Raw genomic sequence first — 13,759 nt, forward strand, 5'->3', positions numbered from 1 at the left:
TCGGGGATGGTGTACTCGGCGGCCTTGATCTTGCGGAAGAGTTCCTGTGGGACGCTGTCGTAGAAGGGGAACTGGCCGTACAGCATGGTGAAGAGCACCACACCCAGGGCCCACATGTCACTGGGCTTGCCCCGGTAAGGCCGGCCTGCAGAGGTGACACACACACACTCAGTGAGGAGATGGTGCCTCCCGCTGGCACCCTTTCTGGGGCTCCAGCCCCCATACCCAGCAGAGGGGTACGCATGGCAAACGGCCACAGATGACTGTGGAACTGTGACCAGCTCCACACAAGCCGGTTCTCAGGAGGTCCCAGTCAGCATCCCACGGCTGGCCTGACTCCTTCCCAGCACTTACTGCCACCTCCAAGGTCAGGCTGCAGATGTGGGAGCCTCCCGGGCCAACCTCCCAGCTTGACCCCAGGTCTGGCTGACATTAAAATGTTTGTTCCTTGGGGCTGGTGTCATGTGCCACATGTTAAGCCACCACTCTTTTAAGATTTATTTATTTTTATCAGAAAGTCAGATATACAGAGAAGATCTTCAGTGCACTGATTCATTCTCCAAGTAGCTGCAACAACTGGAGCTGATCCAAAGCTAGGAGTTTTTTCTGGGTCTCCCACGTGGGTGCAGGGTCCCAAGGTGAGCTGTCCTCTACTGCTTTCCCAGGCCACAAGCAGGGAGCTGGATGGGAAACGGGGCCGCTGAGATTAGAACCGGCACCCATATGGGATTCTGAGGTGTGTAAGGCGAAGACCTTAGCCACTAGGCTACTGTGCCGGGTCCAAGCCACTACTCTTCACCCTGGCATCAGCTGGTTGAGTCCCAGCTGCTCTGCTTCCTCCCCAGCTCTCTAATCATGTGCCTGAGAAGGCAGCAACAGGTGGCCTAGGTGCCTGGGCTTCAGCCACCTATGCAGGAAACCTGGCTCCAGCTTGGCCCAGCCCTGGCCACGGTAGTCATTTGGTGAGTGAACCAGCAGAGGGCAAACCTCTCTCTCTCTAACTGCCTTTTAGATAGATAGATACATGTATCTTAAAACAACACTGCTGCTTGCCAGCCAGGTGAGTAAACCTCTGGGCTGGCTATCCTGGGTGCAGCAGAGGGGAGCACAGGCTTTTGGTTGCACTGGCAGACACTGTGGCCTCACAGACTCCACCACAGATGGAAGTCAGGTGCCAAGGACGTGCACTGCCACACTGCAGTGAGGGGGTCCATGGCCACTGTTCTTGTGTTTAGGCAACCCCTCCTGAGAGCCAGCCACTGCCTAGCCTGTTCCTTCCAACATGAAACGGGAAACCGCAAAGCCCATCTGGGGTAGACCCTATGCCCTGCCTGAGCTGCCCAGTGTGTACCCTGGTGGGGAAAGACACTGTTGAGCACCTGGGCCTCCTCCTAATGCCCGCCGTGCACTGCTCAGGCCCCAGGGTCTGCTGGGAGCAGAGGATGTGTGTGCGCATGTGCAAGGAGGTGCCATCAGGGCCATGGCCTGTGCTTTCTGAGCAAAGCATCCTAGAAGGAAGCTGGAGCCAGGAGGGTGGAAGGTGCATCCAACTGGCCCCTGCAGTGGGTGCCACAGGGCTTCCTGGAGAGCACCACGCCTCAGGGTCCTTCACAGGCTGCAGTCCCACAGAGCAGCTGTACTTATGGGCCATCTGCTGATACCCCTCCCTAGAGGCTGCTTTGTTTACTGCTGTCCCCATGATGCCTTGCCTGGTACACCTCCAGCAAACACAGTAAAAGGCCGGATTGAGTGACATCTTTGCTGCCGCCCACTTCAAGAAGACTTGGTCCAAGTGGCCCCCATTGGGCCTGTGGGACCAAGTCCTCCCGCCCTCTGAGGCAGCCTCATTTGGGCACTAGCAGGTGCTTGGCCATCCTCAGGGATTCGGCTTCACCCCAGGGGCATCCATCCAGGGAACTGCTATTTCTCCAGTCTGGAGCTCATGTGTCACTTCCTCAGGCACATCCCCGGGGTCCTGCACGACTGTGACCAAAACCATGTTCCTTTCTTTGCTAGCACTGGCCTCAGGCACAAGGGCAGCCTCTGTGACCTCCCCATCCCCTGCCCAAAGCTTCTGCACCTATAGGCAGATTGGCACTGCTCTGGGACTACCCTGAGCCTGCCAGACACTCTGCCAGGGAACGAACTGCTGCAGGCTTGGCCTCGTGGGGCCCTGAGGCCCACAGTCCAGCATACACATGCACATACCGCTGAGCACGTCGGGACTGATGTAGGCAGGGCTCCCCCTCTGGTCCTTCAGCAGGTCGCCCTCGCTCACGAGATGCTTCCCGAGGCAGAAGTTGGTGATGGTTATCCGATGTGTCCTGGGAGCAGGAGGTGGACAGTAAACACACCTTGGCCACGGGCACCACACATGGGCCTTCCCACCCTGAATGAAAGGGGGTGAAGCCGCAGCCCCGCTCCCTCTTGCAGGGAGCAGAGCAAAGCAAGGTTCCTTGGCTAGCTGTTCAGCTATTCGGCTACTCGACTCTGATTATTGTGGGATTTCCCTTGAACCCTGTCATGCTGCTTCCAGAAATACACTTAGGGCTTAGAATAGCTCACAGGGATTTCCCCCCTAGATAGCTTCAGGGAATATGGTAGATTGGGACTGGCTCAGAAATACTCTATTAATTTGATTCCCTCATTTACACAGAAGAAAGTGCGGAGCAATTTGAACTTTCCCCAGCCCACACCTGGCAGGTGCCTCACCTCCCTCTCCCCAAGTGCCACCCCGTGGAGGGGACAGTAAGTGGGCAAATGCACCTGTGGTGGGCAGGAGGCTCATCCGTAATCCAGCAGCCCAGGGCCCTGGGGGCAGAGCTGGGTCTCCGTCAGGGCTCCTGGTTCTGAGGGTGCAGTTCCCACAAGCTCCAGTGGAATGTGGGCACTGCCCCCACTGTGTCCTCCACATAGACACAGGCTCCTACCATAGCAGAGTCCACCCTTTCCAAGGTCCTGGAGATTCCCAGGAGCTGCACCCAGGAGGAGCCCAGGCTGCACGTGTATCTCTCACACCCCAGTGACATGGTCGCAGGGAGCAATGCCAGAAGCACCAGCACCCCCTGGCACAGCTGCCCCATCCTTCATGTTCCAGTGGATGGCACCTGCCTTTAGGATGTGCAGAGTTGGGGTCTCCTCCCTTTATTGTGGGTGTGTCCAGGACTGCAGGCTTGAACTTGGGACCCCACAGACACAGGGCCACACATTAGGGAGCCACAGCCTCCTGGGCAGAGAAGTGTGCTGCAATGCTCCTCCTCCCTCAGCACCCCTGCACACTTGTCCACTCTGGGCCAGCACAGGGAGGATGGGGCAGACAGCCTCAGGAGATAGCCTTGCAGATGCCATGTGGTTGGACGGTGTTCCACATTTGGCCGAGGAGCCACGAGCAGGACAGTGAGAACAGAGTGAGGGTGAGGAAGGCACAATTATGCAAAGTTGAAGGGCCAGGCTCCTACGGGTCTGGGGCAGGGCCAAGCACTTCACAAGCACCCAGGAGCCAGTTCATGTCCATTTCATAGAAAAGGAAACTGAGGCACAGTAAGGATAAGCTGGGTGGCAAGGCAGCTGGTTGGCAGAGCAGCAGACTGGTCCTGGGCAGCTCTTAGATTCTGCCTGCCATTGGTGGCAGGGACTTCTGGGAGCTCAGGCCAGGCCAGAGTCTGGATCCTGCTGTGGCCAGTTCTGTGGGCAGCCAACTTGGTTTTCTTATCCCTACTGTGCCCCACAGTGTCTGGAGTGGGCACTGGAGGGCTGAGCGGGGCAAATAAGAGGGGCCTTGAGGTTTAGGAGGAAATGAGCTGAGCTGTTGCACAGGGGAGCCAGGGCAACTCCAGGGCTGTGACCCAGATCCATGTCAAGCAGGCAAGGGTCAGTGCCTCAGCTGTGGGCCTACATGCCCGGGAAGTTTTCCCGTGCTCCAGCCATCAGCAGCAGGGGCTGGGAACCCTTGGTTTCCCACCTATAACTGGGGCTGTAAGCTACAGAGGGGTCGTCCACCGCAGGGGAGAGGGTGCTAAGGTAGCCCCATGAGCCTGGGCATGCCCTGGTAGGTTGCACAGTCAGGGCCTGGAGCAGTAGGTCCTCTCTCTCTCTCCTAGCAGCAGCACCAGGGTGGGGCTGCCATGCGGGGCCCTGAGTAAGCTCCATGGGGAGCATCCCTGGAGGATACAGCTGTTGCTGAGCACAGCACACCTGCCTGTGACATCTGACAAATACCCGAAGTGCTGCAGGCTAGGAGCTGGGTGAGGAGCAGGCTCACTGTCACCCTGGACTGCATGTGGCTCAGCCAGCTGTTTCTTGCTGTTCTTATCTGCACCAGCAGGACCCTGGCCTGGGAGCTGCTAACACTGGCATGGGAGAGAGGCACAGAGGGGTCAATCCGAGCCAGGGCCAGACTCCCCAGGGGGACAAGCAGCACTCGTTGGGGTGCTCCAGTAATGCTTCAGGGAGGGCCTGGGCAGGCAGCAGGGGGAGGCTTAGCTTGCTGTGGAGATGGGTAGGTGCGGAGGAACCTAACCTGGTGTTCCTTGGTGGTGCTCAGCAGGCACAGGCTGAGTGGATTGCTGTCCCTGCTGTAGTTTCTCACAGCCCCACTGCACATGGTGCTGCCTCAGCACAGAGAAGTCCAGGAACTTGCTCAAGGCCACACAGCTGCAGAGGCATGTAGCCCCATCTAACTGATCTCTGTCAGGTCCTGGAGTCCACACTCGGGACAGAGTGCTGCTGGGACCCCGATCTGCCTCAGCCAGCCACTGGATTTTCCTTTTGTTCCATCACAGCTGATTCACTCTTGTATAGCACTCCAGTACTCTCAGAAAAGCACAGATTTTCTCTGAGAGTTGTGGGGCAGGGCAGCTCTGGGGACATCCTTTCTAGGAAGCTCATAATGTGGACAAAAAGCAGGGTCTGTGAGAGGACCCCTCCTCTCTGGCTGGGGCTGGGGGTGGGGGCAGGACTGGGCAGGCAGGCCAGCCCCCAGCACAGGCCACTGCAAAAGGGTGGCACCAGAGCCAAGAGGACAGCAGCCAGGGAAGCCGCCCCGAGGGGGCCAGCATCAGGATGCGGGGGGGCGGAAGAGGGCCTGGGTGAGTGAGGCCAAGCCTGGGTTTCCCCAGAAGTTGTGTCCAAGAAGCTCCCGGAGCCCTCCAGCTATCTCATGGAACTGTGCTGGCAAGGGCCTGAGTGCAAACAAAGGCCACTCTGTCCTCTGCATCCCAAACGGAAACGCCAATTCGGCTTACAGCTTGCCCTGTCAGATGTTCCAGAAACCTGACCCACGGCCTGCAGGGCAGCCACAGTGGGAGAGCAGGCCCAGGGTGCCAGCTGAGGGAGGCGCAGCCCATTAGAAGTGGACAGTTTGGCTCTGACCATCTCGTGTCACTGCCCACTCCGGCCACGGGACCCCCTAAGGCCTTGTTCTGGAAAGTTCCCATGGAGCAGGAGCACACGTGTTGCCACCATCAGAGGTCAATACAGGCCTCTGGGGTTCCAGACATTAGGAGAACAGGTCGGAGAGAGGATGGTGGGCTTGGGGGTCACATTCCCGGCTTTTGGTTCTGGTCCTGCCACTTCCTAGCTCAACCTTAATTTCCTCCCCATAAAAGCAGAGCAATAGCTAGCATGGTGCCCTGAGGGCTGCGGAAGGGTAAGGAGCCAGGAAGGCCACCCCAGAGGGGGCAGGGTTTATCCCTGACCCTCCGATGGCATATAAGAGAGCCACGTGCTGACACAGGCCCTGCTGGGGCTAAGTTCTCAGCTTGAGTCAGCTGTCAGGCCCAGGCGTGGGGCCAGCTGAGCCCCTGGAGGTGACATCGGCTCTGCTACCACAGTGCCTGAAGCCTCTCTCACAGCAGATACCTCAGGTGGCTCCCTTGCCTGCCCTGCCACACCCATCCCCAGCTGTGTGACCAATGTGGCTCCCTGGGCGTCCCAGACCCCCCAGCTGGCGGTGAGAGGAGGGGCGAGGGTGGGAAGTGCGTCAGCAGGGTCGGCTCTGAGTGAGTCACCCTTCAGCTATGGCCCTTCGGGCAACCGCAGAGTTTGTCCTTTTCTAGGAACTTGGGTAGCTGGCCTGCCCAGAAAGATGGCAGAAAACAGAAAACCCATTGTGAAGCTCACATAAGTCCCAAAAAGGATTCCGGGTTCCAACCCATGCCTCTCTGTTTCCAAGCGGGTGGGCCTAGTCCGGCTTCTGCCCTGCATGCCCTGGCCCTGTGCTGGGCAGCACAGGCAGCTTCCAAATGCGCTCTCCAAAAACAGTGGGGCTCTCCACACCGCACCTCTTCTGGAGAGTGAAAAGTGCCCAGGACCCGCTGGCTCCCAGCTGCAGGAGAACCCTGCTTGGGAACAGCTGCCAGGATGGAGCGGCTGAGGCAGGGAGGCACTGCAGCCCGAGGCACACCCCTAGGCAGAACTGTGCCAGTGCCTGGCAGCTGTCTCTCCTGTTATTCTGTCTAGTCAACCTTTTTCTTTTTTAAGATTTATTTTTATTTGAAAGGCAGAGAGGAGAGCCAGAGAAGGCCATCTATCTGCTGGTTCACTCCCCACATGGCTGCAATGGTCAGGCTGAGCTGATATGAAGCTGGGAGACAGCAGCCTCTTTTGGGTCCCCCACATGGGTGCAGGGTCGCAAGGATCTGGGCCTTTCCCCACTGCCTTCCCAGGCCATAAACAGGGAGGTGGATGGGAAGTGGGGCAGCCAGGACTCAAACCAGCACTCAGATGGGATGCTGTTACCTACCGGTAGAGGATTAACCATGGAGCCAAGGCACCAGTCCCTCCACCTAACTAAGCTTATGTTTATACGCTCTTTTTCTGAAAAGTGAACCTGGCTGATGACTGGCTCATCCAGGGCAGGGCATCCTAGAACAAAAAGTCTGCTCCCTATAGTTCCGGGCAAGGATGGTTGGCACTCTCCACGACCAGCCATTCTCCTACAACTCAGAGCCCGGCTGGGAGGGGACCATCGGACCACGGCATGGGCATCCTCCTGAGCCAGCCAGCACTGCAGGTCTCTCTCCCCGGGGAAGTTGGCACACAGGCCCTGCTCTCCTACATCCCCAGATGAGCATGGGGATTGCTGCCGGGGAGCCAGATCTCACACTTACTGCCGCCTTGGCCAGGCTTTCCTCCATGTTCACTCCGGAGGGATGGAAGCCCCAGCAGCCCCCGGCATCTCAGGACGTGAGTTAACAAGGTGGCAATAATCAAATGAACAAAGTTTCACAGCCGGTCTCCAAAATCCCCACAAGTGGGCAGCGATGCCCGAGTCAGGACTGATCCCACGTCCACGCGTCCATGCTCACTTGCTCACCCAGCTAGCCTGGGGTTCAAGCAGCCCTGGAATTTCCTGTTTCTTCCCTTGATCCCTGAGGAACATGACAGGGTCAGGTTCTCATCACTTGGTTTGCGCAAGCTGGCAGTTTTCCTCCCACCCTTCATGAACAGCTTCGGCGGGCAGTCACGACCCTGCATGTCCTCCCCCGGCCCTCTGCATGCTTGCCCTCCAGGCACGTCATCCGTGTTCTCATTGGACGAAACCTCCCTGGCACAGGACTGCAACCTCTAGGCCTGGGGGTCAGCTTAGCTGCTGGGGTGCATGGGACCTGGCAAACACTCCCCTCCCCAGAGGCCCACCTCCCTAGGCCTGTGTCTCCTCTGACCACTCTAGCCTTGGCTATCTGATAGGGACAGCATGGTGTCGGCTCCAGCTGGGCTGACACACAATAAGTCACCCATCACACCACGCCTAACCCTGCCCCAACAGAGCTGAGGGAGGAGGGGGACCTGGACCTTGCTGTGGTCCAGGTCCCCTGCATGGCAGCTGCGTGTCTTCTGCTGGCCAACATAACTCCAAAGCAGCCTGGGCCCTCCCTCTGATGGGTAGGGTGACAGCCTGGGGCCTCCAGTGAGTTCTCCCTGCCCCTGACACACGCAGGAGTCATCCACAGCCCCTCTAAGGCGGAGGCGGGCAGTGCTGCCTTCTGACTGCTCATTGCTGTGTCCTGCCCAGGAAGCATGCTGAGCCACAACAGCTGCTTTGCCCAGGCTAGCATACACAGTGGCTGGTCACTCTGAGCACAGAGGTCATGCTCCTGTGCTGGCTCTGGCACATCTCCAGGGCCATCTTTTCAGGTGGAATCCCTGTAGGTGTGCCCCCATGACCCTGACATGCAGGTCTCTGAATGCTTCCCAGGGACCCGCTTTCCCCATCGAAAGACGTCTAGGGCGTCAGTCCATTTGCTCGCTGCTCCCCCTTTATCCTCTCTCCCAGCCAAGAACTGAGCACCCATGGAGATCCGAGTGTGGCAAGGGAGGGCATCTAGAATGTTCCCCAGGGCCCCTTCTGCAGCTCTGTCCCTTGGGTTCCCTATTCCCATGTGGTAGGAGACAAACACAGAACACAGAAATCCCATCCCCAGGCCCTGACTCTCCTGGAAGAAGCGGGCTATTAGGGCCTGGGCAGCTGTGACGTGTGGCTGGCCCAATGCTAAGGCTATGGCAGGAAGTGAGAAGCCTGCCTCTCACCTCTTGTTGAGCACCATGTTCCCCAGCTTCAGGTCTCTGTGCACGATGTTTTTCTGGAAAACAAGGGGTGAGCAGTTTGTGCCATGAAGGTGAGAGGCAGGGTGGGGTCCTGCCTGCAAGACATGTGTTACAGGTGTGCGGGAAGATAGGGAACTCTGCCACATCTCTTTCTAGATCCCTTCCCTGACTCACAAACCACAGACCAGGGTAACCCCTAGCCCTCAGGGAAGACGCACACCCAGTCAGCAGTCACTGGCAGGGTCACCCCTCCCCAACCCAGACCAGCAGACATCCCACAGGAAAAGCTGGGCTCAGAGGTAAACTGCCTTGATTCTGTAACTGGGAATTTTCTGGAAGAGGCTCAGGTGCTTCTACCCCATACCTTAGGGTGCTGGACACCCTAACCCTCAATGGGCTGTGGCTGCCCAGGTGGATATCGCATAGTGCAGTGTCTCAGTGCATGGAGCTGTGCAAGGTTGCCCAGGCTGCCCTGGGGGACACAGGTCCTGGGGCCCTGCGGGGCGGGGCTCACCTGGTGCAGGGCCTCCACCACGCGCACCACATCATAGAAGATGACCACGGTCTCGCGCTCGCTGAGCCTCTTCTCCTTGATGACGTAGTGCTGCAGGTTGATCAGGTCGGCGGTCTTGTCGCTGAAGTCGTGCGCGCACAGGCAGTCTAGGACGAGGCAGATGCGCTTCTTCATCTTCTTCACCATCCGGCTTGATTCTGTGTCCTCAACGATTTCACAGGTGCGGTCCTGGAGGCAGGGGCAGACCAGAGTTCGCCTGTGAATCCCGCCAGGCGCAATCTGGGGTCTAGGACACTCAAACCAATGAGAGCCTGCAGCAAAACCACACGGCCGCTGGAAAAGGACTAGGGCCCGGGCAGCGTGACCGTGGAGGGCTCTTGGTGTTCAGCAGCCCCATGTCAAGTGCCAGGCCCCAGGGGCTGCAGCCACCTCAGGCTAAGGTGTGACGCTTTCTTCACCACGCAGATTCAGGTCAGGGCTGGTCATGCAGAGACCAACAGCCTTCCTGGCACAGCACACTGGCCGCAGCCCGAAGGCCTGGCACTTCCTCCCTCTGTAGCTTTCCCAGTCTCTAGCACTCACCAACATTTACCTCCTCCTTAGGTCCATGCTCAATCCTGGAGGGCTCCAATGGCTTTCTGTGTGCCCAAGATGGCACCCTCAGGAGCCATGTAACAGTAACTCGGGAGGGTTCTGGGATTGGCACTGTGCTAGTCAGTTAAGTCACTGCTTGCAATGCTGTACCCCACAGAGTGCTTGGGATCAAGTCCTGACTGCCCCACTTCAGAGCCAGCTTCCTGCTGATGCACCTTAACCGGGGACAGATGGCTCAAGTCCTTGGGCCCCTGCTACTCACAGGGGGACGAGGATGAAGATCCAGGAAGCTGGCTTCAGACTGTCCCGACCCTGGATGTGTGGACATTTAGGAAGTGAACCAGTAGATGCAAGATCTGGCCTCAGATGGCTGGCTGTGGTCACTAGCTCCACCTTGTCTTAACTGTGAGACCTAGGACAGGTCTGGCTTAACTTCATCAAGTGTCCAGTTTGTCACTTATAGAGCAAGCTAGAGATCCCTCTCACCAGGAGCCGCAAGAATTCAATGAGACAGGGCCCGGCATGATAGTGTAGCAGCTAAAGTCCTCGCCTTGAACGCGCCAGGATCCCATATGGGCTCTGGTTCTAATCCCAGCAGCCCCACTTGCCATCCAGCTCCCTGCTTGTGGCCTGGGGAAGCAGTTGAGGACAGCCCAAAAGCTCTGGGACCCTGCACCTGTGTGGGAGACCCAGGGAAGCTCCTGGTTTCAAATTAGCTCAGCTCCAGCCGTTGGGGCCACTTGAGGAGTAAACCATCAGATGGAAGATCTTCCTCTCTGTCTCTCCTCCATTCTGTATATCTGCCTTTCCAATAAAAATAAACAAATCTTAAAAAAAAAAAAAAAGAATTCAATGAGACAGCTTGATGTCCATAGGTCACACAGTATGAATTTCAGTACTGTCAGTGCCAAGATCTGTGTGTCCTCCCTGGCATCCTGCTGCTTTCCTATCGTGGGAACCAGGTGTTAGCAAGAACTGATCCTACTGTGGCACAGTGGGTCAAGCCACCACCTATGACACCAGCATCCCGTATGTGCACTGGCTCATGCTCCAGCTGTTCCACTTTGGTCTAACTCCTGCTAAAAGCCTGGGAAAAGCAATGTAAGTTGGCCCATGAGTGTGGTCCCCCATCACTCAGATAGGAGATCTAGATGAAACTTCTGACTTTAGCCTGGCCTAGCCCTACTGTAGGGGCTTTCTGGGGAATAAACCAGCAGATGGAAGATTCTCTCCCTCAATGTAATTGTGACTTTCAAGTAAATTATAAAGAAATCTTAAAAAAAAAAAAAAAAAGAGAGAGAGAAAGAAAAAAAGAGCTGTGCTCAACAGGGAACTTTTGGCTACTCCGATCCCAACTTCCTGTGTGTAAAGATGTGGTTTTGGCTAGACCCTTAGGATGGCGTTTTTGGGGTGCAAGCTGCCAGCACCTGCTACATCTGAGCAGGTACACTTAAGGACATCAGCTGAACTTAAGGGGGCTGCAGATGGCCCCCAATCCCCTTCTCCCTCTTTGCCCGCCTTCCTGATTAAAGACTTCCTGTTACCCTCCTCCCTTGTAGTGGAGGCTAGCTCTCTGTAAAAAGCCCAGCCCTGGTCCTGGCGCAATGGCGCAATGGTTAAGGTCCTCGCCTTGCACATGCCGGGATCCCATATGGGCGCCGGTTCTAATCCCAGCAGCCCTGCTTCCCATCCAGCTCCCTGCCTGTGGCCCGGGAAAGCAGTGGAGGACGGCCCAAAGCTTTGGGACCCTGCACCCGCGTGGGAGACCCGGAAGAGGCTCCTGGCTTCGGATTGACTCAGCTCCAGCCGTTGCGGCCGCCTGGGGAGTGAACCATCGGACGGAAGATCTTCCTCTGTCCTCTCTGTATATCTAACTTTGCAATAAAAATAAAAAATAAATCTTAAAAAAAAAAAAGCCCAGCCCTACGCTCCTACAGGGCACCTCATGACTACAGCAGCCAGCATGGCTCTGGTCTGACCACCCTGGCGCTCAGCATGGCAAGGACACCAGAGGGTCACATGTTGGGAGCTGTTGTGGCCTCTAGCTAGCGGGGCCGGGAGTGAGGGTGGGGGTGGGATGGGCAGGCAACTCACCTGGAAGAGGCCGTGGTGGTGCACCACACCATCCTGGGTGTGGAGGAGGGACAGCAGGGAGTACTCGGTGTGCAGCAGCATCTTGCCCTGCCTCTCCTCCTGGCTCTCTATTCCTTGATCGCCCCTCTCTTCAAGGGTGAGGATCTTGAAGGAAGCACAAGATCAAACGCCTTCTCACACAGCAGAAGCAGCCATGGGGGAAGCAGGTGGGTTATTTTTCCACCATGTGCAGTGAAGCCATTTTTCTGAACAGGCCGGTCACAGGATACATGCAGGCACTGCTCTTTACCCAGCCCAAACACCCATCAAGACTGCGTGAACCAGACTGTTTCCCAGGAGGAGGTGGTATTACTCAGGCTCATGGTGATGCAGTTATAAGGTGGGGGGGGGGGAGGGGGCAGGACTGGCAGGGCTGGCAGGGCCTGAGTCCCAAGGTGGCCTGTGTCTCACTCACCTTCAGCTGGTAGAAGTCATCTGTGCCATCTTTCCTTGCCAAACACTGCACAATGCTAGGTACCGGTGAGTTGCCCAGACGGGGACCTGTGTAAAGACAGGGTGGCCTTACTTTTTAAAAGCCCTTGTCTGCTGTGGGCCTGGGGTGCCATGACAGCTCATGTCTCCTAGACTAACCCCGCAGGCCCCAGTGGTAACCTCTCATAGCCTCCCCTCCAGAACCGGAAGGCAGGTGCCAGGGGTCTGAGACACATCTGGGTTTTGCATGTATATTTCCCCAGAAGAGGGATGTTTCAACTTGGGGTGTACTGGGATCCCAGAGACCACCAGGTTAAAAAAAAAAAAAAAGGATCCCAAAGGTATAACTAACTAATCTGCCTGCGGCACCAATACTCCATTTGGATGCCAATTTGCATCATGGCTGAGTCACCTCCCATTCTGCTCCCTGCTAATGGTCTGGGAAAACAGTGGAGAATAGCCAGGGACTTGGGCCCCTACAATCATGTAGAAGACCTGGAAGAAACTCGTCGCTCCTGGCCTCAGACTGGTGTAACACTGGCTTAGTGGCCATCTTGGAAGTGAAACAGTAGGTGAAGATCTCCCTCTGTCTCTCCCTTCCTGTCTCCTAATTCTTTCAAGTAAAATAAAGGAATCTCTTAAGAATAAGAGTGAAAAACAACAACAACAAGAAAGATTCCAGGCCACACACAGGACCTCTGAGCCAGCAACTCCAGGATGAGGGTCCCAGCACAGTCACTGCAGCTGGCCTGCCCTGGGCTGGGTAGGCCCCCTGTTCTTTGGCCCAGCGTGGCAGCTGCTGTGGGCCTGCCCTGGGATTCTAGGCACCATTGCCAACTCAGTGCCCATCAGCACCTGTCTGAGCTATCGCAGCCACAGCACATGATGCTGACGTCCATGTCAGCACTGCTCAGCACAAAATCCCGGCCAGTGTGCCACCAGCTTAACATAACCAAAACTCCTTTCTCTGGCTCCCAAGGCCTTGCATGATTTACTCCCTGTTCACTATTCTGACCATGAGGAGTTTCCCTCTTTCTTCTGCTGGCTTACTTCAGCTACTGACATGGTAAGCCCTTTTTGCCTCTGAGCCTCTGTACATAGGTTCCTTCAATCTGGAATGCCTTTCCCAGCTTTTCACATAGCTGCTCCTTCTGACCCATGGCTTAGATGTTGTTTTCTCAGCAAGGTCTCCCTGTCCATGCCATCTGTGGGTCCTCCTCAATCACCTACCACCTCACTCACTGCCTTGGCAGTTTGTCATGCCTGGTGAGCTCTGGTACCGTTAATGACTCTTTTTCCAACTAGAATGTTAAGTGCCAAAGGGGCATGGACTTGTCTATCCCATGCCCTGCTGCAGCCCTGGCAAACTGTCCAGGCCTGGCACAGAGTGGACCCTGCTGACGAAGTGGGGACTATCTTGTGTCCCTAACTCCAAAAAGATGTCCTAAAGAAAAAGCCATAGGCTTTCTCTGGCTACCAGAGGAGCTGTGTATTCAGCCACTGGGCATGCCACCCACGGCCACGTCCATGTGCCAGGTG

The 13,759-nt window shown here is 56.6% G+C and overlaps 1 protein-coding gene across 1 annotated transcript in view; it reads right to left on the reverse strand.

Moving 5' to 3' along the window:
- Positions 1 to 13,759, reverse strand: part of STK40 (serine/threonine kinase 40) — a 39,630-nt gene that overhangs the window by 4,486 nt on the left and 21,385 nt on the right. The window contains exons 3-8 of the mRNA XM_040974210.1: positions 12,204 to 12,289; positions 11,750 to 11,893; positions 9,062 to 9,289; positions 8,530 to 8,582; positions 2,209 to 2,324; positions 1 to 145 (exon numbers count right to left, since the gene is read on the reverse strand). Coding sequence (XP_040830144.1) covers positions 1 to 145; positions 2,209 to 2,324; positions 8,530 to 8,582; positions 9,062 to 9,289; positions 11,750 to 11,893; positions 12,204 to 12,289 — 772 coding nt within the window. The remainder of the gene's footprint in view (positions 146 to 2,208; positions 2,325 to 8,529; positions 8,583 to 9,061; positions 9,290 to 11,749; positions 11,894 to 12,203; positions 12,290 to 13,759) is intronic.

This window comes from Ochotona curzoniae, unplaced genomic scaffold (assembly GCF_017591425.1).
Source record: "Ochotona curzoniae isolate NIBS_2020 unplaced genomic scaffold, NIBS_Ocur_1.0 contig_2404, whole genome shotgun sequence".
Classification (NCBI taxonomy): Eukaryota; Metazoa; Chordata; class Mammalia; order Lagomorpha; family Ochotonidae; genus Ochotona; species Ochotona curzoniae.